At 39.3% G+C, this 24,585-nt stretch overlaps 1 protein-coding gene across 2 annotated transcripts in view; it reads right to left on the reverse strand.

The window, feature by feature from the left end:
* AKAP11 (A-kinase anchoring protein 11) overlaps positions 1 to 22,491 on the reverse strand; it is a 50,009-nt gene extending 27,518 nt beyond the window's left edge. For both annotated transcript variants that reach the window (XM_055426038.2, XM_055426037.2), the window contains exons 1-5: positions 22,356 to 22,491; positions 11,479 to 11,588; positions 6,257 to 6,373; positions 2,984 to 3,031; positions 1,342 to 1,476 (exon numbers count right to left, since the gene is read on the reverse strand). In XM_055426038.2, the coding sequence (XP_055282013.2) occupies positions 1,342 to 1,476; positions 2,984 to 3,031; positions 6,257 to 6,373; positions 11,479 to 11,538 (360 nt within the window). In that variant the 5' untranslated portion in view covers positions 11,539 to 11,588; positions 22,356 to 22,491. The remainder of the gene's footprint in view (positions 1 to 1,341; positions 1,477 to 2,983; positions 3,032 to 6,256; positions 6,374 to 11,478; positions 11,589 to 22,355) is intronic.
* Positions 22,492 to 24,585: the final 2,094 nt, after the last annotated feature.

Consider the following 24,585-nt stretch of genomic DNA (forward strand, 5'->3'; position numbering starts at 1 on the left):
ACTGTGTGGATCACAACAAACTGTAGAAAATTCTTAAAGAGATGGGAGTACCAGACTACCTTACTTGTCTCCTGAGAAACCTGTATGCAGATCAAGAAGCAACAGAACCAGATAAGGAATAAGTGATTGGTGCAAAACTGTGAAAGGAATACATCAAGGCTGCATAGTCACACCCTGCTTATTTAACTTATATGCATAGCACATTATGCCAAATTCCAGGCTGGATGAATCACAAGCTGGAATTAAGATTGTTGGGAAAAATACCAACAACCTTGATATGCAGATGATACCACTCTAATGGCAGAAAGTGAAGAGCAACTAAAGAAAAGAGTCTCTTGGGTGGGTGCTAAGTCTCTTAGTCGTGTATGACTCTTTGCAACTATGGACTGTAGCCCGCCAGGCTCCTCTGTCCATGGATTCTCCAGGCAAGAACACTGGAGTGGACTGCCATGCCCTCCTCCTCCACAGGAGCTTCCCATCCGAGACTCTCTTGTCTCCTGTGTTGACAGGCGGGTTCTTTACCACTATCACCACCTGGCAAACCCCAAAAATGGTCAAAGTAGAGAGAGAAAAATCTGGCTTAAAACTCAACAATGGAAAAAAAAAAAAAACTCATGGCATCTGGTCCCATCACTTGATGGCAAATAGAAAGGGAAAAGGTGGAAGCAGTGACAGATTTTATTTTCTTGGGTCCAAAATCACTGCAGACAGTGACTGCAGGCATCAAATTAAAAGACGCTTACTCCCTGGAAGGAAAGCAATGACCAACCTAAACAGCATATTAAAAAGCAGAGATAGTACTTTGCTGACAAAGGCCTATATAGTCAAAGCTATGGTTTTTCCAGTAGTCATATACAGGTGTGAGAGTTGGACCATAAAGAAAGCTGAGCACCGAAGAACTGATACTTTCTAATTTGGTGCTGGAGAAGACTCTTGAGAGTCTCTCAGACAGCAAGGAGATCAAACCAGTCAGTCCTAAAGGAAATCAACCCTGAATATTCACTGGAAGGACTGATGCTAAAGCTGAAGCTCTAATACTCTGGCCACGTGATGTGAAGAGCTGACTCACTAAAAAAGACCCTGATGCTGGCAAAGACTTAAGGCAAAAGGAAAAGCGGGAGGCAGAGGACTAGATGGTTAGATGGCATCACCAACTCAATGGACATGAATATGGGCAAACACCAGGAGATCATGGAGGACAGAGGAGTCTGACATGCTGCAGTCCATGGGGTTGCAAAGATTCGGACAGGACTGAGCAAGTGAACTACAACAACGCTAAGTTAAAAGTCATTTATAAAATGTGCCAACAAAAGCTCATTAGAAATAATATATCAAAGTTACCTGGTTTAGAGGATCACTATTTATATCTGATGATTTATTTATATCCTTCATACAAATAATTTCATTTTCATTTAGACTGCAGAAGTGCAGTGAATTCAGAAGATCTGGGAGTTCCAAAGAAACTGCAGCCAAATCCTAATGTAAAGCAATAACACAATAAATAACATTGTAGCATAACACTTTTAAGTCCCTTATATTGTGGCCCTGCACTAAAATCATAAGGTCTATGTGTTATTGTTGTTCAGCTGCTCAATCATGTCCAACCCTTTGCAGCCCCGTGGACTGCAGCAGGCTAAGGTCTACTAGTTAGCAAACTTTCCAGTTCATAATAGCTGACACTTGCAGTTAACTGACCACCACCAATTGTTTAGAAACTCAAAAATAAAATATACTAAAATGTTTTAAAATTGACAATTTTTATAGCATTTTAAACATAATGATACCAAGCTGTAACAAGATTTTACATGGTACCTCACACATCAACAACAGCGAGGCATTTAATAGTTTTCAGCAGCAAATGTCAAACCTGGAGTCCTCAAGTTTAACCATGAAATTTCTCAAATGGGATTCTTGCTTTTACACTTCTTTGGCAGTTAAGTTATATATTTGTATAATCCAAGTCTATTTTTCTGCCGTTCCTCTTTCTAGTGAAAATTTTATGAAGATGTAAAGAAAAAGAAAATGCCTGTTTTTCTTTCCATTTGCCCCTTGTATGTAACTGTTTTAACAAGTGCAAGAATTACTACCATCTCTGACCATTCATACAGTACTTTCCTTTGTAAACATGGTTTTATCAGTCATTCTTAAAGAGGAGGTGGAGGATGAAAGAAATAACTTTGGATACGTCTTTTCAGTCTTACGTTCTCACAACTATATCTTCTCTTGTGCCCTCTGTCTAAACTATTTCCTTCAGGCAAGGCCACAATCAAGACAAACAGCAAAGTTCTCTTTTCCCATCACCAGATACGCATTATCTTTACAAACACAGTGCTAGTGCTGCTGCTAGAAGATGTTTTACTGACACAAAAGGAAGCACAAGTTTTAAGAAGCAGTACAAGGTGAAAAAAAAAGGTACCGCTATCACATCTACCCGAGCTTCAACTCCTCTTCACGTTAAGTGTGCAGCTTTCCTTTGCTGACCCTAATCTCAACTGTCAGTCCCTCGATAATCACCTGCCTAAATCAAACAGGCTAAAATTTTTACACTGGTTCTTCATTATTTTTTACAAATTTACTCTTACTTTAACAAATTTAACTTTTCTCAATTAAAAACATAAGAACATGACTGCTGAAGTTAGATTATAAAAAGCATCGAAATAAAAAATAAATCTTCCATTCTACATTATGACAGATGCAGAAAAAGTTAGCCTGTGGTTTGCACTCTTCTCAGATAAATGACTTTTGTGGTCCCTTAACCTAAAACTGCTTTCCGTAACAGAAACACTCAGTGAAAACACTAAAAGTGAAAATGTCGAGGACACACTCAAAAGTTGACCCCAAAATGTCATCTTTTAACTTTAAATAGGAATGATAACAGCAGAGTTTAATGTAACTTTGGGGCTAATTAGGCAAATTTTCCATGCCCTCAAAATTTGTTTCAAATAATCTCATGTCCCTTTCCAGTTCAATAAATCGACCATACCTGTATATGAGCAGCATCTGTTTCTTCATTAAAACCTAGAAATGTGACCTGAATAAAGAAGGAATAAAGGTCCATTAAAATGTTTAAGTCTTGTCTCAATTAGATTGTTGACAGAGCTGAGAAACAGAAAGCAAACCACACAAAGCATTAAAATGCTGCTGCAAGATGATTCATTTTTTCAAAGATGATCACAAAGGTTTTTCACCAAAGGTCTGGCTCCATAACTGGGGTTCCCGAACCTCTCCCCACCCACTCATTAGCAAGTTCAATCCTCACCCTCAAACATAAAGCACATGACTTCTCTCCACAGCCTCTGCTGTCACTTTCTCCCCCGTACGATCCCAGTCCTCTCCTACCTGCCTCGGGAATCACCCTGTCATTTCCTGGTCAAAACCTTTCCAAGCTTCTCAATGCAGAGTCCTAATGGAGATCCCAAGGCTTCGGCTTAGCTGGTGGCTTCAACTTTCCCTCACCTTCATTCAAACACATGGGCCACCTCTCTGGGTCCAGGACACACACCTGATTGTTCCTGCCTAAGGGCTTCAGAGTGGTGCCTTCAACCTGAACCCCTATTCCTTGGATGTTTACCTATCTAGCTTCTTCTTGTTCTTATAGTTCCAACCTAAACGTCACCTCCTCAGAGAGGCTTTCCCTGGGAACCTCCCAAGCTACCTCCTGACTGATTCTCTGTGACATCACATTTATTTCCTTCAATGCCTTTACATGGAGATTTCTCTACAAAAGCTTACAGAAATTAAGTTTTTAAAGACAATCTAATGGTCTGAGGAAATGTCATATTATTAAGCAAAAAGGACAAGTTACAGAAAAATGATATAGACTATACACACAATTTCAACTTTATTTTTAAAAATAAACACCAGTAAAATAATTCTGGAAGTTAATATACCAAATTATAAGGAGTGATTAACTTTCAATGATGGAATTATAAGTGATCTTATTTTTCTCTACTATTTTCCCCCTATGGTTTTTTCTTTCCTCACTTACAGGATTAATGACATTTTTTTTTATACTTTCAGTATTTCTTGTTTTCCTATATGGAATATGTACAGTTTTATAATCTGAATAGCACTACTTTAAAATTTTATATTTCCTTGTCTTTGACATCATAAGAAGAAATTCTGGCTGCTTGAAGCTAGACTAGTAAACTGTCTACCAAGTAAGTTCTTGACTAAAAATATGAAATAAATGGCAACAATATAGATAATCAATTCTCAGGAATTAATGGAAAACAGCATAGTTAAAATACAAAGCAACACTCAATATACTTTTGACATCTTTTTGATGACTCAAAAGCAAGTCAGAATCTTAAGATTGTTGCAGAATCTTTATTCTCATTAATTATGAGTACTGCCTTCACAGAAATGTTACAGTTAACTTCCAGGTGTCCAGGTAAGTCATTAACCTGTAGGAACCTGTCTCCTTACGTATAAATCTTAAGGCAACACAACTCCTCTCCCAGAGTTGTGAGGGTTAATAAGAGAATGTGGAGGAAAGTGCCCAGCATATCACAGGCACTCAACAACAAAGAGATACTCAAATAACAAGCTTCCTTTCTTCAACAAAGATACTTGGGAAACATATATGCCCTAACATGAGACAGAAATTCCTTCTATTCTTTCAAGTTTCCTTTTACTGAATACAAGAGAGAAAATAAGCTGGCATGGGGGTCCGAAGGTGCCAGTAGAACACTGCATTTCCCAGTGCTTAAGGAATATGGGCTCAGAGGGGCACTGCGTAAACAGCTGGAGAGAGGCGGCTGGAAGACCAGTTGAAGGCAGAGGACACAGAAGACTTGTCATGCTTGGCAACAGCTGAGGAGATTAGGAGTGGCTTAGCTTGACTAAAATAAAATAAAAAGGGATAACAAACAAGAGAACAGCCAAGAGCCAGAGAACTGAGCTCACACAAAAAGAAGAGGCTCGGGTCAGAAACCACTACAGGCCTGAAGCTGTGCTCACCATCCTATGCAACTACTTCAAACACAGTTTCTCAAGGAATATGAAAGAAAATCATACCCAAAATAATAATCAGTATTTTTATCAGAACCCTGATTTCAAAAAAAAATTTTTAACCAACATATTTATCAGTTTTGAGCTTCAGTGACCCCAATACCCTGTCTCTCTTCTTTGGTAAATAAACGTATAGATGGACTGTGGTTATATATTGTAGAAAAAAACTTTATCCCTTTTTATAGTAATAAATTCAAACAAAGATTGGAAACACGCAACAAAGAAAAAGGTGAGCAAGTAGTGTATCATATCCTTAAGTGGCAAATATCTTACTTCAAAATAAATATATCACTACTATTTCATTTTTGAATCAAAGCACTGAATTTAAACAACCAATAAGTAAGTATTAGAAATAAGTATATATTTTGTTTCAGAGTAGAAAATTTCAGAATATAAGTCCCAATTACTGAACATAGTAGAACTCATCTAATACAGAGCTGTGTGTCTGATGAGTGGTCAGTAATGTCTGTGCACTAAATTAAATGTGTGCACTATAATACACTAAGATGACTATGCTCTGTGTGCGTGCTAAACTGCTTCAGGTGTGTGGGATTCTTTGCGATCCCATGGTCTGTAGCCCGCCAGGCTCCTATGTCTGTGGGATTTTCCAGGCAAGAATACTGGAGTGGGTTGCCAAGCCCTCCTCCAGAGATATTCCTGACCCAGGGATTGAACTCGCATCTCTTACGTCTCTTGAATTGGCAGGCAGGTTCTTTTCCACTGCTGCTGCTGCTGCTGCTAAGTCACTTCAGTTGTGTCCGACTCTGTGTGACCCCATAGATGGAAGCCCGCCAGGCTCCCCCATCCCTGGGATTCTCCAGGCAAGAACACTGGAGTGGGTCGCCATCTCCTTCTCCAATGTGTGAAAGTGAAAAGTGAAAGTGAAGTCGCTCAGTCGTGTCCGACTCGTAGCGACCCCATGGACTGCAGCCTACCAGGCTCCTCCATCCATGGGATTTTCCAAGCAAGAATACTGGAGTGGGTTGCCATTTCCTTCTCCAGGAGATCTTCCCGACCCAGGGATTGAACCCAGGTCTTCTGCATTGTAGGCAGACGCTTTACCGTCTGAGCCACCAGGGAAGCTCGCCACCATATTAGCAGGTACTTAAAACAGGTACTTCTCACACATGAATTAATGTGCAGAGATTTTAGGCATTTAAAAACAGATCATGCAGTTCTACAAAGAAACATGAAAATACACTGTGCTGTATTAGGAAGGGGTATAGGGAGTAACCCGTCAAACCTCAGTCAAATTGGCATGTTCATCCTGCTTCAAGCAGTCCTCGGCTGATACACTGCATAGCTCCTTCTCGCTCTGCAATAAAGACTTCACAGACTGGAACACATCTTCATTGAAGCTCTGAAAACAAAAGATATTCTTAATTTACTTAATTCTAAGACAATGTAAAAGATCCTGATGATGGATTAAATGGAGAGTCACAGACTTTCCAATGAATAATCACTGGGCACCTTTTGATGTAACAGAACTCAACTGAGAGAAAGAAATAACAAAAGGCTGAAGCAGAACTCCACCTGCTCAACACACAACAGCCCCAGGCTCTCAACCTAAAGACCGTGAGGCCCTCAGCCAGGTCCTCTTCATTTCACCCTGCACTGACACCTAGCAGATCGCATACCTGATTTCCAAGTCACTGGCAGAACAGAAGCAACAATTTATAAGATGATGATGATGGGTTTACAGAAAGGTATGCTAACAACGTGATTAATTTCATAACAAAGTTGGAGATGGAAAAATGCAAGAGGTAATAACCCAAAATAAGGCTTTTCAGGGTTCTTAAAGCAGCAATATGATGAAAGAAGGAAAGAATTCCAGATTTGAAAGAAAAGGATGACACAAGAGCAAAGAAACAGGAGGAGGAAAATTTCATAAAGAAATGAGTATTATATATAGTTGGATATAAAGAGAACATTAATTTCTTTCTACCTTATTCCCCTTCTGATTTGTTGATCTGCTATTCTAGCAAAAATGTCTTTATTTCCTAATGTTCCCCTGTAGAAATCCTACATATTCCAAAACCTGTGAAGATTTCCCATCCCTCAGTCGTAATAAAGCTCTCCCAAACTTCCTACTGTATTGTTTGCACATTAAGATCATTTAATCTATACCACAATGTACTATAATTACTGTTTTTGTATGTCTTTCCTACCTGTTAAACCAAATTACTGAATTGTCATTTACTCAATCTGTTTCCCCAGATTTCAGTACCTCACATACAATATGAACTCAACAAAGAGAAGAGACACAAATATGAAATCAAAGCAATTAACAAAAAAAAATGCAATGTTAAATCTGAACTTTCAATATGAACTCAGGACTCTTTAAACATATGTACTACATTTTTTCCATTGATAGATCATAGAATCAATGACCCTTAAGAGCAATGAGCATATCCAGTACCCAAATTTTGGTTTCTAAATACCATTCACCAATTAAAAGAACGAGAAGTTCCCTGAGTGAAGGAATTCCAGGTCTGAGGCGGAAACGTATTAAGTGCAGCTGAACATCTTACTGTGATACAATGGAAGAAAGTGTCTCAAAAGAACACAGAAGCTTGAAGAACACTCGAAGGAATTCCAATTGGCCAAATATGGGATAATCTAAGCATCAAAAGAATACAGATGGTAATGGAGTACGACAGCTGAGTTTTAAAAGAAACTACAGGTCCATTAAAAGAGACAGATAAAGGGGAAGGGTCGGAGCACTGTGCTACTTACCTGAGAACGCTGGCTAACAAATATGAACAGAATGACAAAATGTAAAAATTCCATTTGTAACTCCCAATATAACTACTGATTCAGGAAAGGACTATCAATGTATCCTAATCCACCAGATTAAAAGCTACTGGAGAACAAGATACAGTGTTTTGCCACATCACCCTACAGACTACTTATTAACAGTATTAATTACAAAGGGATTATGTGTCTTTATGCTGGAGATAACTGGTGGTTTATCAGAGAGTTGAGGTAGTTAAGGATAACTAACTACCTGGTCAAGCCTGGTCTTAACAAGATGCACCTTCTGATCTGACACACTAGAATGACCATGACATCATCCGTGAGGTGTTCCTACTGAACCTAACCACATGGAAAAACAAGTGAAGTTGGCATATGGAGATATTCTACAAGATAAGCGGTACAAACTCTTCTGAAGATTTGCCATCATGAGAAAAGAATCTAGACCAGAGATGGAGCCAACGGGGGTGGGGAGATCAAAAAGATATAATACCCAAGTAGAGAATGTCAACCTTGCTTGACTCCTAGATGAGAGGCAAAGGGAAAATCACAAGGATACTGAGACAACTGGGGAAATTCGTGCATGCACTGCACGTTAAGACCGTGCTACTAAGTGATTTTCTGAAGCACGGTAATAATGCTGATGTTCTTAAGAGACGCATGCTAACATATTAAGAGAAGTAAAATAATGTCTGTAGCCTACTCTTTTTTGGTTTCAAAAGGGAAGTATGTATGTACATATATATACACACACAGAATGGGTTTGGTAAAATGTTAACAGGGTGAATCTAAGTGAAGAGTGTATGTGGTGTTCATTGTACTGCTTTCCCCCCAATATTTGAATATTCAAAATTTTAAATGATTCTTTCACTAATGAGTGGAAATTTTTAGGCTAAATCATGAACATGAACTCAAAAAAGGAAAAAATATGAAATGTGAAATCTTATAAGCAATCAACATAAACTCATGACAGTGAAAGAACAATAGTCACAGTTAGTACCCAGATCTTGATTTCTAAATCAAGAGGTTCTGTGGAGAAAGAGCCCAATCCAGGTCTGAGGAAGGTAAAGCAGAAACAGGGTCAGTCTGGTACTAAAAAGGAAGCAATTAAAGAATTATATGCCTGAGACAAAAGGACTTTGGCATTGCCTGAAGGGGCTTATAGGGACCAAGTCTGGGGCAATCTGAGCAACTTAAATGAACGAGTGAATAAGTAAATAAATGACTGCAAATAAATAAAAGATGAGAAAACATAGTTATTTTAAAATCAAAGCTTCCAGAGCAACACAAATAAATTAAAACTACTTGCTTCCATTTAAGGTGACTATTCCACCAAATCAATCATCTGAAAAATGGTAATCACCATTTTGCAACTTTTAGGAAATAGCTGCAGGAAAGGACCATCAAGGGACACCAAAAGTATTAAATGAAAGTTGAAAAAACAAAATGCTTGCACACCACCAAGTATCATCCCATAGATTATTTGCTAACTATAAAACAGAATATACACTTTTTAAACAGATGACGGTTACTACCCTAATCAACTGATCGATTCTAGCATCACTCATCATTAGGAAAACCTGCAATTTAGTCTTCTCACTACCCTTTCATATCCTGGCTAAAAATTTTTAACTTGAATCTAAGGTAAATTACCTTAGATTCTAGTTTATATGAAATATATAGAGAGGGGAGAAGAATAAGTTAAACAGCACTGTGAGAAAACAACCAGACAAATGCAGAATGTGGAACACTGTACAAGAAACTGGCCTGGCCCCCCCATTCAACAAGTCAGTCTTGAATTTAAAAACAAATAAAAAGAAGAGAAACTCTTTCAGAACCACTCCTCAAAAATGAGAGTCATAACCATCAAATGCAATTAGCTCAAATGCAATAGGAGCCTACATTGAACCCAAAATGGGAGTGGGTGGATGAGGGCCTATAAAAAACATTTTCAGAGTAATAAAGGAAATCTGAGTATGGCTGGGTATTAGATATAAGGGGATTATATTTCATTTTCTTGAATGTGATCATGTTTGGAGTGAAGAAACAACAAGAATGTTAACTTTTACAAGGATTTACTGTATAGCACAGGGAACTATATTCAACATCTTGTGATAACCTCTAATGGAAAATAATCTGAAGCTCTACATCTCAAATTAACACAATATTGTAAATCAATTATAGTTTTAAAAAAATAAAGACCATTAATTTTCAAATGGTTCTGCCAAAAATTAAATACACACAGAGAAAAAAACAAAAATATTAACTGCTGAATAGGGGTGGTTGGTATGTAGGTTTACATGTGAGTGTACTATAGTTTCTCTATATGTTTGAAATCTTCATAATAAAATATTAGAAAAAATTAATGGAAGAGAAAGTGCAGTTCTTTCTGGTTCTCAGTCCCTGATTCCCAATAAATATTCAAAGTATCTCTTTATCTTTAATGAAAAGTAAAGCGAAATCTAGAAAATCTGAATATACCTTTCCAATTTCCACATCAGCCAACAGGGAAGTTTTTGTCAGCTATATATATATATATACCTTTTGAAATAAAGACGTCAAAAGTTGTACTGTGCATGCAAAACACACATACATACAAAGAGTATATCATATTTAGATTCATATACTTCTATCTAAAAGGGTTTCCAAATATTCAAGAGAATTCAAACCAGAACTTTATCATGTGTCTAATAGGACTGATGCTAAAGCTGAAACTCTAATACTTTGGCCACCTCATGCAAAGGGCTGACTCACTGGAAAAGACTCTGATGCTGGGAAGGATTGGGGGCGGGGGGAGACGGGGCTGAACTGAACTGAACATAAACAATGGGCTAAATAACAATATTAAATTAACATCAGGAAGTTTCAGCTACAGCTGAATACGCTGGTGAATTCAAATTAAATAGGTAGGTAGTACAATGCCTGGAGTACATGGTCACTAGCTCACTATTATATTTTCTGTAGGAGACGAGAGCTACCATAAGAGAGGAGAGAGAAAAAGCTACAATGCAAGAAGTCAAAAACCATTTATCAAGCAAGGACTTGTCAACAGTGTCATATAATGCAGGAGATGAAGCTAAAACAAGGGTTGACAAAGACTGCTAACCATCCTCCCGTGTGCATTCTCCCTTTTGTCAAGTGACACCCCCCACAGTGTTAGTCAAGAAAAATGTCAAGAATGAAAGGGTAACAAAATCATCACAAGAGAGGAAAAGAGAGAGGGTTCTTCCTCAGACTAGAAACCCGAAAGCATCAGGAATCACATTTCATTTGCTCGCTCTTTATTTTCCACCTGCTAGCCTAGGGCCAGGCATACGAGCAGCACTCAAGTGAATCAGTGAACAGTAATATTTTGAGGTAAAGCTAAAGTTATGTAAGAAAAGTCACACCTGATGCTTATATTGTGAAGAAGAAGAAAGAAAACTACTAAGAAATAGGGAGATATTTTGATCTTTGGGAAATACAGTTTATTGTCTCCATGATTTCATATCACTATTTTCATATGTCCCAGCCTCTGCATTTTATCATTATTGATTTCAATAATTAAGATTCATTTAAAAACAATAATATCAATTCCTTCTTGGCCTTCTGGCTAAGATCAAGTGTAAAAACAGTAATATCATAACACAGCTGCTTAAAAAAACTCTGACTTCAGAAAAAGGATCAACATTTTTATTAAAACTATCACTAAAAGGAATATAGTGAACTCACTTTTCTGACAGATGCTCTAGTTTTCATGTGATTGTTCCTGAAAGACTGGAAGGTCGCCATAACTATAATGCTGTTGTATGTAATCAATGAAGAGTTAATCCACTAAAGACCTAAAGAAAAAATAGTAAAAGAAACTAATTTATTGATCTGAGTAATTCAGGCAAGCATTTTGTCCTAAAATAACTTCTTCAAATTCAGTCACTTAGAAAAATGAAAACATAAACCAAAATTCTCAGACATAAAAATGTACTCAACAGTCTAACATGAATATTTGAATGTTCATGAAAACTATGAATACTGGCACCTTAATGAGATCAAATTATTACAAAATGTTATTTTTAGGTTCAAAATTATTATACATTCAAAATGACCCATATCTAGTCAGTCTTAGCTCTTTTTAATTACAAGTAATATCTGAAAGCCTTAATAAGAAATATTTCAAAAATGTTTAAAAAACCTAAAACAGAATTTCACAGAAAGAACCTCAACTTTCTCATCTCCTAAAAATGACTCTATTCCTACAGCAACCGTGAATGCTCCAGACATTCTTATTTCCTGGGGAGAAAGGTTTAATAAATACAAATGAAAATATGAAATCTGTACATATCAGATAAAAACAAATCCCTTCTTCAGGAATCTTAAGAGCATACCAATGACAAGAATTCAAAAACATCCAATTCAAATAATTAATATCACAGTATTTAAAACACAACACACACACACCCTCCTTGGTAGAAAACGCTACAGCTACGTCACTTTTTATCAATGCTTTAATGAAACACCTTTGAGAGCTTAAATCAACTTGGGTATTAACCACTGAATACCCACATTTGACCACAGTAACTTGTCCCTTCCTTCAAAATCTATGGGCACCAGATGCTATGGATACAGGTATAGAATGAGGCATATACAGCCCTTCTGGGTCAGAGTCTTACAAGGAAAACACTTTATTACTGTAAAGGGCAGGAGTGAGAACTGAATTCTAAATCCTTAATACTAAAAAAATCTGAATAGAGATTGAAGACATGCCTAATCAGTTTCAATCAAATTGGTCTTATCAAGAATTACCTAGTTGAGGTTTTCAAGACATTTGGTTGATACTAATTTATACTATGAAGAGATTTATACACAAAAAGAAACTTCTAACTAGTCCCCACAGAACTGCAAAAAAAAAAAAAAGAGAAGAAAACCTAAATTATAGTGGAGTTCTAATTTTATACTCTTTTGCTACAAAGATAAAACTGAAGTATCAGTGCCTGCACACACATGCACCTCAGTTTAGGGATTCCTAGATTCTAATTTTTCACAAAGAATTATATTTTTTATTTCTTGGGGGGGCCACACTTTTGGGGAGGATATCAGCTCCCCAAATAGGGATCGAACCTGTGCCCTCTGCACAATCTTAACCACCAGACTGCCAGGGAAGTCCCAGAATTTAATTTTTTTAGACAAAGAATTTCTATTCTGAACTAAAATAAACTTCTATTCTGGTCTCTTTAACAATAAAACGTGATTAATGACTAGAACTGAAGCAGAGTTGTCAGAAAGACAAGGAATGTCCAGATAGCACAAGATAAAGCGCAATACACTGGGAGGCAGAAAAGCAGCATTTGTGTCCCCCTTGTGACTCTCATTAGCTCTGCTCCCTCGAGGCAAACTGCATTATCTCTGGATCTGTTTCCTCTGTGTATATACCTGGGTGTACATGATGTATGTTAACTTCGATGTATACTACCCTACTTACTGGACAAGTTTATTATAAGAATCAAAGAGAAATTTATAAGAGGCACTTTAAAAACTATAAAACATAGGTAAAAGAAGAACTATTTACTTACATACCAAAACGATTAAGAGGACCAAAATTCTCAAAACAAGGTATAAAGGTTTACGTAACCAAAGCAAAGAAATAATCCTTTTCTTTGTCCCAGTCCAAAACACTCTCCCTGCCCCCTGCCCCGAGTTCTCTACAACTACCAAAAACCCTCAGAGACAAGTGGACTTGCCTCAAACTTCACATAAAACATATAAAATATTAGAGGATGCCACACAAGGATGCCACAACAGTTAAACTAACTCAGCTCCTGAGTAAACTGGCACCACCTTTCTGGAAGGAAATTCTGTAATGCATGTCAAAACCCTGAAAACACCCCTACATTCTGACAGTCACTCCACTTCTGGGAAGTCATCAAAGGAAAGAATGCCCCTGGAGCAGCCCCAGGGTTCTTAGGAGAGCTTAAAACACACCAATAGCTGTGCTAAAAGACTTCCTTGCACGTATCACTCAATCCTTAAGACCGGCAGAATCCAGTTCTACAGTGAGAAAAACAGAGGCAAGGAAAGTTAACCACTCACCAGGCCCACACAGTGAGCAGGAGAGGGCTGAGACACAAATCCAGATCTTCAATCTCTAGCACCCAGGCGCTTACCCTTCTTTCTACAGTGCCCAGAGGCCTGAAAAGCTGCTCATCACACTTTGTAAGAGCAATAAGAACCACCCCAGATGTCAGAAACAGAAGACTGAATGCCCAAGAGTGCCTTCCCACCATGGCATGATGCTGGCCATGGTACACAATGCGCAAGGACAGACAACCAGCGTGCAAAGCATCTTTATTTTCTCTGACCCCTAACCGTCCGCAAGAGATGGAGTTGCTAAAAGAGATGGGAGACAGCAATTACCTTTGCAGCTGCTGAATAAAGGCAACACAAGCAAAGATTAAACTTGAACTCAACGGTGGTGTCACCAAACATGAAACTGACCCATTACCTCACCAGAAGGTGGAGGCTGCAACAGGCCAAGCCCCCAAGGCAAGAAGCAGTCACAATGCCTTCGGGGAAGGCCAGGGACCTCTGATACAACATCCCAATCTGACACCGTGTGCTACCCCAGCTCACTACCTGAAATATTCCTGAATGGCAGACCTAAAGAGGACAAAGCTGAGCACTAAACAATCCAGAATGAACCTACAAAGAATCATTAAAACACACACACACACAAGATACACTGAAGGAAATAAAAAACTCCAAACACACTCATGCCACCCAAAACTCACATCATCTATTTTTAGAATTTAAGAAACTAGTTTCAATCCCACATTTACACTCTGCTTCACTCATTGAAGAAAAATATTTACTGAATCCTACTCCATTACTTCTGTGTTTCACTTAAAACATAAGCAAAATATTAACCTTGCAGAGAAAAGAAATCCATCAGAGTATCTATGAAACAGTCCATAAAAGTGAATCCAGCATGAGATGGTATGATTCATACTTCTGATAAAGCAAAGAAACAAAAATCTCTTTAGAAAAGACACAAAGTCAGAGAGAGGGAGAAAGAGTAACAGTTCCTCCCTATCTTTCATAATTACAGAAGATGTACTTTTAAACAGATTTCACAAGAGGTGCAAAAATACAGTATTTTTCCCTGGTACATCTTTATGTTAGGATAATAAACTTTTCCCTTAATGCTTTTTTATTTTGTGTTCCATTCTGGGTGAATAAACAAGAGTCCTAAACAGGAAATCACTAAGGGTTTTTCTCTAGAGTCAAATAAATTAAAGTGAACCTGGATAATGTTTTACTAAGCAGTTCAAAGAAAAGAAAGTACAGATGGACAAGGCTAACGACTGAAAAGTAAGCTGTTAGAGCTCAGGAAAGTCACAGGATATAAAACTACACCATGAAATAAATGAAATCCTCCGAGAAGCAGCAGAAAAGCAGAATAGATACTGCTGAAATGGAAACAACCAAGAAAGTTTTAAGAAATATCACAAAGGAAAAATAAATACCACAGAATGTAAAAGAAAACAAATGAAAACTAGAAAAACAATTATAAAAAGCACAGAAAAAAGGTACCAGACACTTTGAATAAACTGTACCTATTCTTGATCCTGCAATTTCACTTCTTAAAAATTTATCCTATATACATACTCACACAAAATCCACGAGGATATATGTGAAAGAATATTCACTAAGACAAAAAAGGATGAAAACTAAAAATAACCTAGAAGCCCAACAAGTCAAATAAACTATGATGAATTCACATGACTGTGTTGAAAAGAAAGCAATATACACTGACAACAGTCCAGCATGTTCACAATGTATTAAGGAAAAAAGAAAGCTACAAAATGACGTCAATAGTGTGCTCTTGGCGATTTTTTAAAAAATTATATACGTACAAAACTGACACTGGGAAGCATGCATGCTTCCCTTTTTTTGAGTTTTGAAGACAAAAGTGTTTTATTGTATTTGTATTCAAGCACAGTAAGCATTCAAACATCTGCTGAAAAAATAAAAAATTATTTTTAAAGTACAAAGTAGATCTTTAAATGTTGAAATGGATACCTCTACATTTAAAGAATTATTTCTGAAAATATAAGTCTCCAATAATTTCTAATTTTATAATATTTGGGAACATATTTATAATAAATACTCCAAATATGTATTTTGGCCAAATCCCAAATATCCGGTGTTAAAAATAAATATTCTGTTGAATATAAATACAACTAAATAGGACAAAATATGTGAAACATTAGTTTCAGACACTATCAGACAAGAGGCATCACAAGACTTGATCTATGTAAGACCATGATCCAAGAGAAATACTTCCAGGTCACAACACAAGGAGACGCGTGCCAAGCAGTCTGGCAGTCTACCGAATTGAAGAAACAGGGGCCAGAGTTTGGGAAGGACAAGGTGCTTAGGATTTGCAGGGCAGAGTACTGGAGGAAGAGCTCAGAAAGAGTCAGAAATTTACAGATCTGCAAGGTGGGCTTCCTAGGGTCCTTGGTCTACTGCTGATATGCGAGTACCTGAGGATGGGGAAATAATTCCCAGAGAGCAGTATGCCAAGCAGTACCCTGAGCCACAAAGGACTTCTGGAATAAGTCCCACCAACCAGAATGGGAAAACTCTGTAACCTATCAGGAAATGGATGGACTCCTCAGAAGGAAATTTGCCTCAGTTGAGGAACTAGTCAGCACTAAAGTCTGTTCTGGACTTACCCTAACAAAGATAAAAGTCAAGCCCAAAAACACCCAACAGACTCCAAATAATCTAGCTGTATACTCCAACTAACTCCAACACTTAAGGAATACAACGAAACTGAGCAAGTAACAGCATAAAATTCAATGGCTGGCATACAGTCAAAAATTATCAGATATACAGAGGAGAAAAATAAGACCCATAAGCAGGAAGATAAAGGTCACTAAGTGCAGATCCAGAAATGACTGAGAAAATGGAACTCACAGAAAAGATGTCAAAACTATATTACAAATGTGTTCCATACAGTCAAGAAGGGAGAGAAAACATGATTATTATAAGGGGAGAACAGAAGATGCAAGAGATTCAAATTGAACTTCTAGAGATAAGAATAAAGTGCATTCCAGAGGCAATTAATAGCAGATTAGACACTGCAAGACAGAAGCTCAGTTAATTTAGACATAGCAATAGAAACTACCCAAAATGCTGCACAGAGAAACTTAAAAACAAATGACTCACTGTAAAAGATGAATAACTGGAATCCCAAAAAGTGTGGGAACAAGGAGCAACATATGAAGACAAAACAGTTCAGAATGTCCCAAAGTTGATGAAAACCATAAACTGACAGATGTAAGGAAGATTAACAAACCCTAAGGAAAACAAACATGAGGAGGACTTCACCAATACATACTGTAACCAAATTTCTGAAAATGTGTGATAAAGAGAAAACTACACATTACATACAGAGGAACAAAGGCAACAAATTTCTTATTAGAAACTATGCCAAACCATAAAATAAAACAATGGGGAAACATCTAAAGAGTGTCAACCCAGATACCCATTCCCAAATATCTTTCAAAAATTAAGAGAAAATAAATTTATTTGAACTAAAAAAAGCTATAAGAATTCATCACTGACCAACCATAACTATAATCAGTGTTAAAAAAAATTTTTTTTCTACAGGCGAAAGAAAAACAATACCACTTGCAAATCTGGATCTAAACTAAGCATAATATCTCAAAGGGTCAATACAAGGGTAATATAAAAAATTTTAATTCCTTAAAAAATAACTTTAAACTGAAAATAACAATGAATTATGGGGTATACAACATACGTATAAGTAAGATGTGTGACAAAATTACACACAGTATATCGTGTCTTAAGAACTGAAAAAAATACTGTTCTACACTATACAAGAAGTGATATTGATAAGTTATCTTGTTAACCCCAAAGCAACCATCAAATACAAAGCAAAGTGGCGTGAAGGGGTGCTATCCTCTTTTTGCAGATAAGGAACCCAAGGCTTCATCTTCACAGGATGGTTATAAGGATACAATTAAGTAATACATTTAAAAACAATAACTGATGTAGAAAGAACTGAAAAATGTTAGCTTTTTCCTTGGGTACAGTCCTACTGTTTGATTTATAAAATCTAAAAACATCACAGCTATCAGTTACTACTTTGTCTTTCAAAACAGTAATCATTCATATAAAAAGAAGTGTGAATGTAATCTGATTATCTACTAAGATATCTGCTTCTCTATAATTTCCTGTATATGAACACAACTTAAAAAAATACCCTAAAATACTGAGGCTGTGCACTGAATGTGAATACTCTTCCTAGAACGCAGGGTAATAATGTTCTTAACCTTCTGCATAATCCCACCTACAAGATTATTTTTAACAAAAAAGTATGTTCAAAATTTTAATTCAGAAACACATTTCTCCATGTCAGTGGCATCTGTGATTTCACAGCTCTAAGAATATATTGCTGAAAAGGCACTTAAGCAGCTCGTGCAAATAATAATAAGGTTCTACCCCAAACTGCCAGCAGCAGGAATGAGTGAACAGATCTGCTTTGCAGATGGGCCCAGCACTTGGCACATATGAAGCATTCTAAAATTCTGTGCAGAACCTATTAACCAACAGAATACACGAGGCATAAAAACAGAGTGTCAATGTATGGCAAAACCAATACAATATCGTAAAGTAAAATAAATTAATTAATTTTTTAAAAAAAGCATGTGAAAGGTAATTTTAAGGTTTCAAGCTTGGGGAGCTGTACCTGAAGCCAACTGGTAAGTGGAAGATAGCGTTATTTTGTCAAGATAATATCCAATGAGCACCTAAAAAAATACATTTAGCTGTGGCAGTCAGAGCTAGAGACGCTACTCTAGGAATCATCTGCATAGAGAGAGCTTGAAAGCTGACCCTGGAGACTCTGACAAGACAGAAGACAATCATGATAAACAGTCCTCGGGCAGGTAAATGAAGAACCACAAATTAGTGGCAGTCAAAGCAAGTGAGGTAGCGATTTAGGAGAATTTAGGTGTCACTGAAGTCAAGAAACAGTTTTAAGTATGCAGTGGTCAGCACTAGACTTAGCTAGGAATTAGGTTTCGTCTTCAAATGCTGCAGGAACCACACAGTACCCACACACAGAGAGCCCTCAGTCAGTCACACCACATCCCTTACACTCTGCCAGGCAGGCACTGCTTAATTGCTGATAAACAGAATTTATATTTTTCACAACTGAAGTTGCCATTTTATACCCATTTTTACATAAGAAAACCGAGGCACAAAACATTTACTTCAGCAGTCCTCCAACCTTTGTGGCACCAGTGTCCAGTCTTATGGAAGACAATTCTTTCTCGGACTGGCAGGGCTGGGAAGGGGGGATGTTTTCGGGATGATTCGAGCACATTATATTTATTGTGCACTTTATTTCTATTATTATTACATCAGCTCCACCTCAGATCATCAGGCATTAGATCCCGGAGGTTGGGGACACCTGATTTACATACACATTTGGCCCTCATATACCTAGAACCTGTCCTGAAGGAGACCTCATTGATGACAGCAAGTTCAGAGGAGTACTAAGGGGAATTTCTAACTGTAGGAGGTCAGAGTACACCGGAAGTACCCACCTTTTCCTGCCTGTTCACAGCCCCTTTACTAGAGAACCTGTAGTACCCAGACTGAAAAAATACAAACTGTGGGACTTTTTGGGACTTTTGTGTAGGGCACACCTACATCTTCTCCCCCATCTTTCCCCACCCTCAGCCAACAGGACTACAAGTAGGTACCTGGCCAACTGGACTATCTATCTCTCCAGAAATCTGGAATTAAGACATGGAGATATCTCGAGAGAACCATACTGCAAAATCAAAACATCTTGTGTCGGCACTAAAGCAAACCAAAGGTATGGGGAAGCAGAAACCAAGAACTTGAAAGAATCAGTCTGAAAGAAGTCGAAACGGACATTACAGAGTAACAGAGACACAAGACCCATGTCATGGCTTCCCAGAGAAAAACTGGCTGGTTAACTGCCTGAAGATGTTCTGGTTTCCAGAACACTGAGCTAGACTTCAGACGCTTCTGTCTGACAAACACCCTTTTTAAGTTAATTCAAATGGTTTCTGTTTCTTGCAGCCAAATAATCCTCAAGACATTAAAAGAGGTCAAAGAAAAATCACTGGGTAAGCAGTTACTATGTGCTTCACCATAACTAAGGTTTTAAAAACTCTCCTGTCGGGGATGAAGAAAAAGAGGCTTTGTAATATCAATGAACAGATATGCTCCCAAACACAAACACTTTTCTTTTTAGTTTTTTTTACACTGTACCTTTTTCTCTCAAGTAATATCTCATCTGTTACAATCCTCTAAGCCATTTATCTATTTTTTCCCATGAAACGTTCTCTAATTAGTCCAAAACTTTTAACCTTTCTTTTCTCCTGTTCAGTCTCTAACCTATACATTTCAAATGCCTTTATGCTAGTATTTTATAATAAACTTTAATATATGAAGATGAGTGACAGAATAAAGCCACTTGGAGCTGTCTGATTTGTTTCTAAATTGATGAAATATTTTTCTTTCCTTACTTTACCGGTTTATACACTAACCCTTAACTCAAGCCCTGGCCAGCTTAGATCTTTTCCTGACCTGTCCCATTCCTCATTTCCTCCAAATCATTGATTTTACTACTAAAATGCAGACCAGAAAAAGAACAGTTTACCTTACCTAAATAATCATCCTACCCGAAGTGACTTCAGTTACAAGTATACACATCCTAAGCCTGAAAATCTTGCCAAAAAGTGATAAAAACCAGCAAAAAAACTTTTTCTATCCCTGAAAATCAGCTTCCCAAGATGAAATGGCAGAGAACCTCTTAAATCTATACAAGTCTCTTTTGCCCATTCTCAAAAACACACTGCTGAATTTTTTCATGTTTTCTCCAAGTACAGACAACAGCACAGCCCCCTCATTACTGGAAATTTCCCTAAGAATAACCTAAAATCTATCATCTGATTTGGTCTGATTTACTTTTCCAGGCAGTTAAGTTCATGGAATTTTTCATTAAAAAAAGAAAAACTCCTTCTTCCAGTCCTGAAAGGCAAAGGAAGACTTCAGCTTCCAGGCTTCTCCAAAGAGTTGAAAAGCTAAAGAATTTCTCACTGCGGTTCAGGATCTTCGGCAGGTCCCATCTCCTCAATAACTGGGAAATATCATTAGCCTGGAGGTAAACCACTAGGCCCTAAATAACAGAGCAGCTATGTGGGTACAGATCTTCATCACTAGGTACCAGCTCAATTTTGGGAATTTGTTCTCACTACCCTTTACATTCTCAGATTTCTCATAAACTTCTGTTACAGCCAAGAGTGAAATTCATGGGTCAGTTCTGCCACAAGGGCCATAAAAAGTATGCATAATCAGGGTACTACTTGAAAAATATAACTGTGTATTTAAAAAGCTTCATTAAAATGGCACTATCTAAACTGACAGTGATTGTGCTGGGCACTGGGATGCCATTTCCTCTAAAACCATAAATAAGACAATAAGAAGACATTAAAATAACTGCTGAGAACCCTAAATTTTCGGAGTACATTTCCTATTTCCAGACATCAAAATCAGTATCAATCAATATATCATCCCTAACAAGGTGGAAAGCAGCAAAGGAAAGCTTATGAGTTTTGCAAGGGACCGAGGAATTACAAAGATGAAAAGCTAACCAGAATGTTTAATGCCAGGCTGCATTAGATAGATGTCTCACGAGTATTTCTCACCCTGAAATTTCCTTAGCATCTCAAGCTTAAACCACCTCCAGTTTAACAGGGGTTTCGGTGGAAGGAAACCGGAAAGATTGTCACCACGTCATACACTGTAGTTCAGAATCTACTGCCATTGTTATTCTGCCAACGTTTTTAACACTTTGGTCACGCCCACGTATTTTTTTAATAAGGCAGTTTAAGTGCCTGGAATAAAAGAATAAGTCTACCCAGTCCATTCATATGAGGGGTGGCGGCCTGCATCTGAGCCGTTTAATAGCGCTGAAGGAAATCTGAGAGCTGATAAATCCAAGTAGCACGCCGAGGAGCTGCTTGACGCTTTCCGTTTCTGTCACAAGATTTGGGTTGTGCCCGGTTCCAGAGCTCAAAGGGCTCTGACAGAGAAGGATGGCTGTTGTTCGGGAGACAAAGTGCATCCTCCTTTTCTTCCCGCAAAGGTTTCTTTCTGTGCGTGCAGCACGCACACCAACGAGGCACACGCAGCAGCACGCACGGAGGGGCCCCGGCTCTGAAGACCACCTTAGGGGACGGAAACTAGGCCTGTCACCCAAAAGGCTGCTGCCCCGCCGCCGCCCTCAGACCTCAGGAAGACCCTTCCGGAGCCCGACGACGCCCGTCCCCGTCCCCTCAGGCCCAGGGCCTCGGGCTTCCTCTCCTCTCCCCGCCCCGCTCCTCCCTCCGCCGTGCGAAGGCGCAGCTCCGGGCAGCCCCGAAGTCGGAGCCGGGGCTGCGGGCCGCTCTCGGCCGCTCTATCCAGCGAGGCCCCACGCCCCGCCGCCGCCCCAGCCAACGGGCGCCGCTCACCTCAGCGGGCGGACCCGCGCCAAGGCTCACCTGGGGGGCAGCAGCCTCCGCAGCTCACAGGCATGACACCCGCCCGCAACCACCAGCGGCGCGAGCGGCCGAGAAGGCGGGCGCCCCCACTCCCGCAGTGGCCCCCAGCCCTCCCCCCTCCCCGCCCCGCGGCCGGCCCGCCCCGGCCTGCCCGCCCGCCCCCGGCTTCCGCCACCGCAGCTCCAGCCCGCAACACCTCCGAGAGTCTTCACGCCTCCCACTCGCTATCGCGAGAGGGCGCCCCGCCTCTCGCGAGAAGAACTCCGCAACCAAGCCCGCGCAAAAAGTGGGTGGGCTTTTTAAACGGGAGAGAAGGAACAGGAAAAAGCCTTCCCACGTGCTCCGGGGCTGCCAGCCGGATGGCCGCGCGCGTCACGTGACCACGCCCAGCGGCGTTCCCATTGGTCAGAGTCCGTTCGGCCCACGGGAGCTTTAAACTCGAGGCTGACCTACGAACCTCCCGCAGACGTCTTGCGCGCTTCCTGGTCCGTTACCTGGGAAACCGTTTAACCCTTTCCTCTGGCAAAATATCCAAATCTTGGCTGCTCTGCGGTTCGGGTGTAAGGCCCTACCTCCTTTCCTTCGTCTCCTAGGTTTCACCGCCGGAGGTCAGCTGGGCTCCTTCTTCGCCCCAGATTAGCTTGTGCTTGCTTCTGATTCCGGGGGCCCCTTCCCATAGCGGCAGCCCCTCGAGATCCGACGGCTCTAGAAGGGCTCATCCTCTGACACAGCTCCGCCCCTTCCCCCCAGCGTTTCCCGGGAGCACCACTCACAGCGCGCCAGGCCCACGGCCCCATCTACGCCTCGACAATTGGCATCAAGAGATCTCCAGGCCCTAATGCTCACCTTTCCGTCGTTAGGAGATGTCAGAGTCGGGAAGTAAAGCCTTGATCACGGAGAAACCAAGACCGAGATGAAAAGCTAGTATGTTTAGAATCAAGGTAGAATCGGAAGGGCTAGTCCAGTGAAGTTGTAGTGTTCCTCGAAGACATCTTGTTCCTCAAGAGTGGAGATACTTGATAGATGAGAAGGACATTTTTAAGTGCATCTTCATTATGAGTTTTGCCCTGTTTGGGAGAAAGGAGGGCAAGGAAGATAGGGCACATGGATACGTTCGTTTCTTCACTTAACCAGTTTGTTGAGCTTCTATGTTAGGGACTATTCCAGACTCTTGATTGAGCATCCTCAAAAAAACGTGAATCTAGGTTCTAGGGAGCTTATGGGCAGGGGACAAAAATATCTTGGTGTTAAGCTCCACGCAGAAGAAATTCAGGGAATGATGTGATGACGATTGCAATGGAGTGGCCCTTTTGAGGAGGAAACATTTAAGAAGCGGTTTGCGTAACAAGCATGCAAATATCAGAGAAGCATTTGGGGCAAAGGAAACTGCTAATTCTAAGACCCTAAATTGGGTTTGAGGGGTAAGGTATGAGAAAGTAAAGGGAAAGTAAGCTTGGAAATATGCTTGGAGAAGTAAACAAGCACAGGTTACATCCTGTAGGGTTTTATAGGCCAATATAGGAATTAGTTTATTCTGAGTGCAGTGGAAAGCCCTGGAGAGTTTTGGATAGGGAAGAGACACCTATGGTTTAATAATTTTAAGCTCTTCGCTGCAGAACACGGGTCTTAAGGCCACAGAGGAAGAAGGGAGATTAGAGGATTATAGTCTATGTCAGAAGGAGCCCCGAAATTTTTAATTTCCGATGACATTGACATTCCTGTTCTAAAATCTGTTAGGTCAGAGTTCTGCTTCTGTTTGCCATATTTTGTTTAACAAAAGAAAATCTAGATATTCTTCAGTTACTACTGTTTAATTACAATTGGAGAAATACATGGGAAATTTTGTTACATGGGAAAACGAATGGCCCCCAAAAAATCATTACCTTTGATTTTTTCCCCTCCATTTACAACTCACAGATAACCACCTCTTGTGTCCAAAGGTCAGTTCTAAGAATAGCCAACATAAAATGATGTTCAATGCAGATATTTATTCCTGAGTATAAGATTTGAAACGATAGAGGTTTAGGGTTAGAAAATGGAGATGTTTCACTAACAAGAAACAGCAATCAGGAGAACTGAGTTCCAACTAGAACTCATTAACTGGTGACTCAACCAAATCAAGCAAGGTACCTTATCATCCGTGAGTCTCAGCCTCCTCATGCATAAAACAAGACAATGAAATAGCCTGCACGCAAAGTGGTTAAGCCTGAATTACATTTTGGCATGCACA

The sequence above is a fragment of the Moschus berezovskii genome, chromosome 13 (assembly GCF_049115385.1).
Source record: "Moschus berezovskii isolate FMDL1 chromosome 13, NW_MosBer_1.0, whole genome shotgun sequence".
Classification (NCBI taxonomy): domain Eukaryota; kingdom Metazoa; phylum Chordata; class Mammalia; order Artiodactyla; family Moschidae; genus Moschus; species Moschus berezovskii.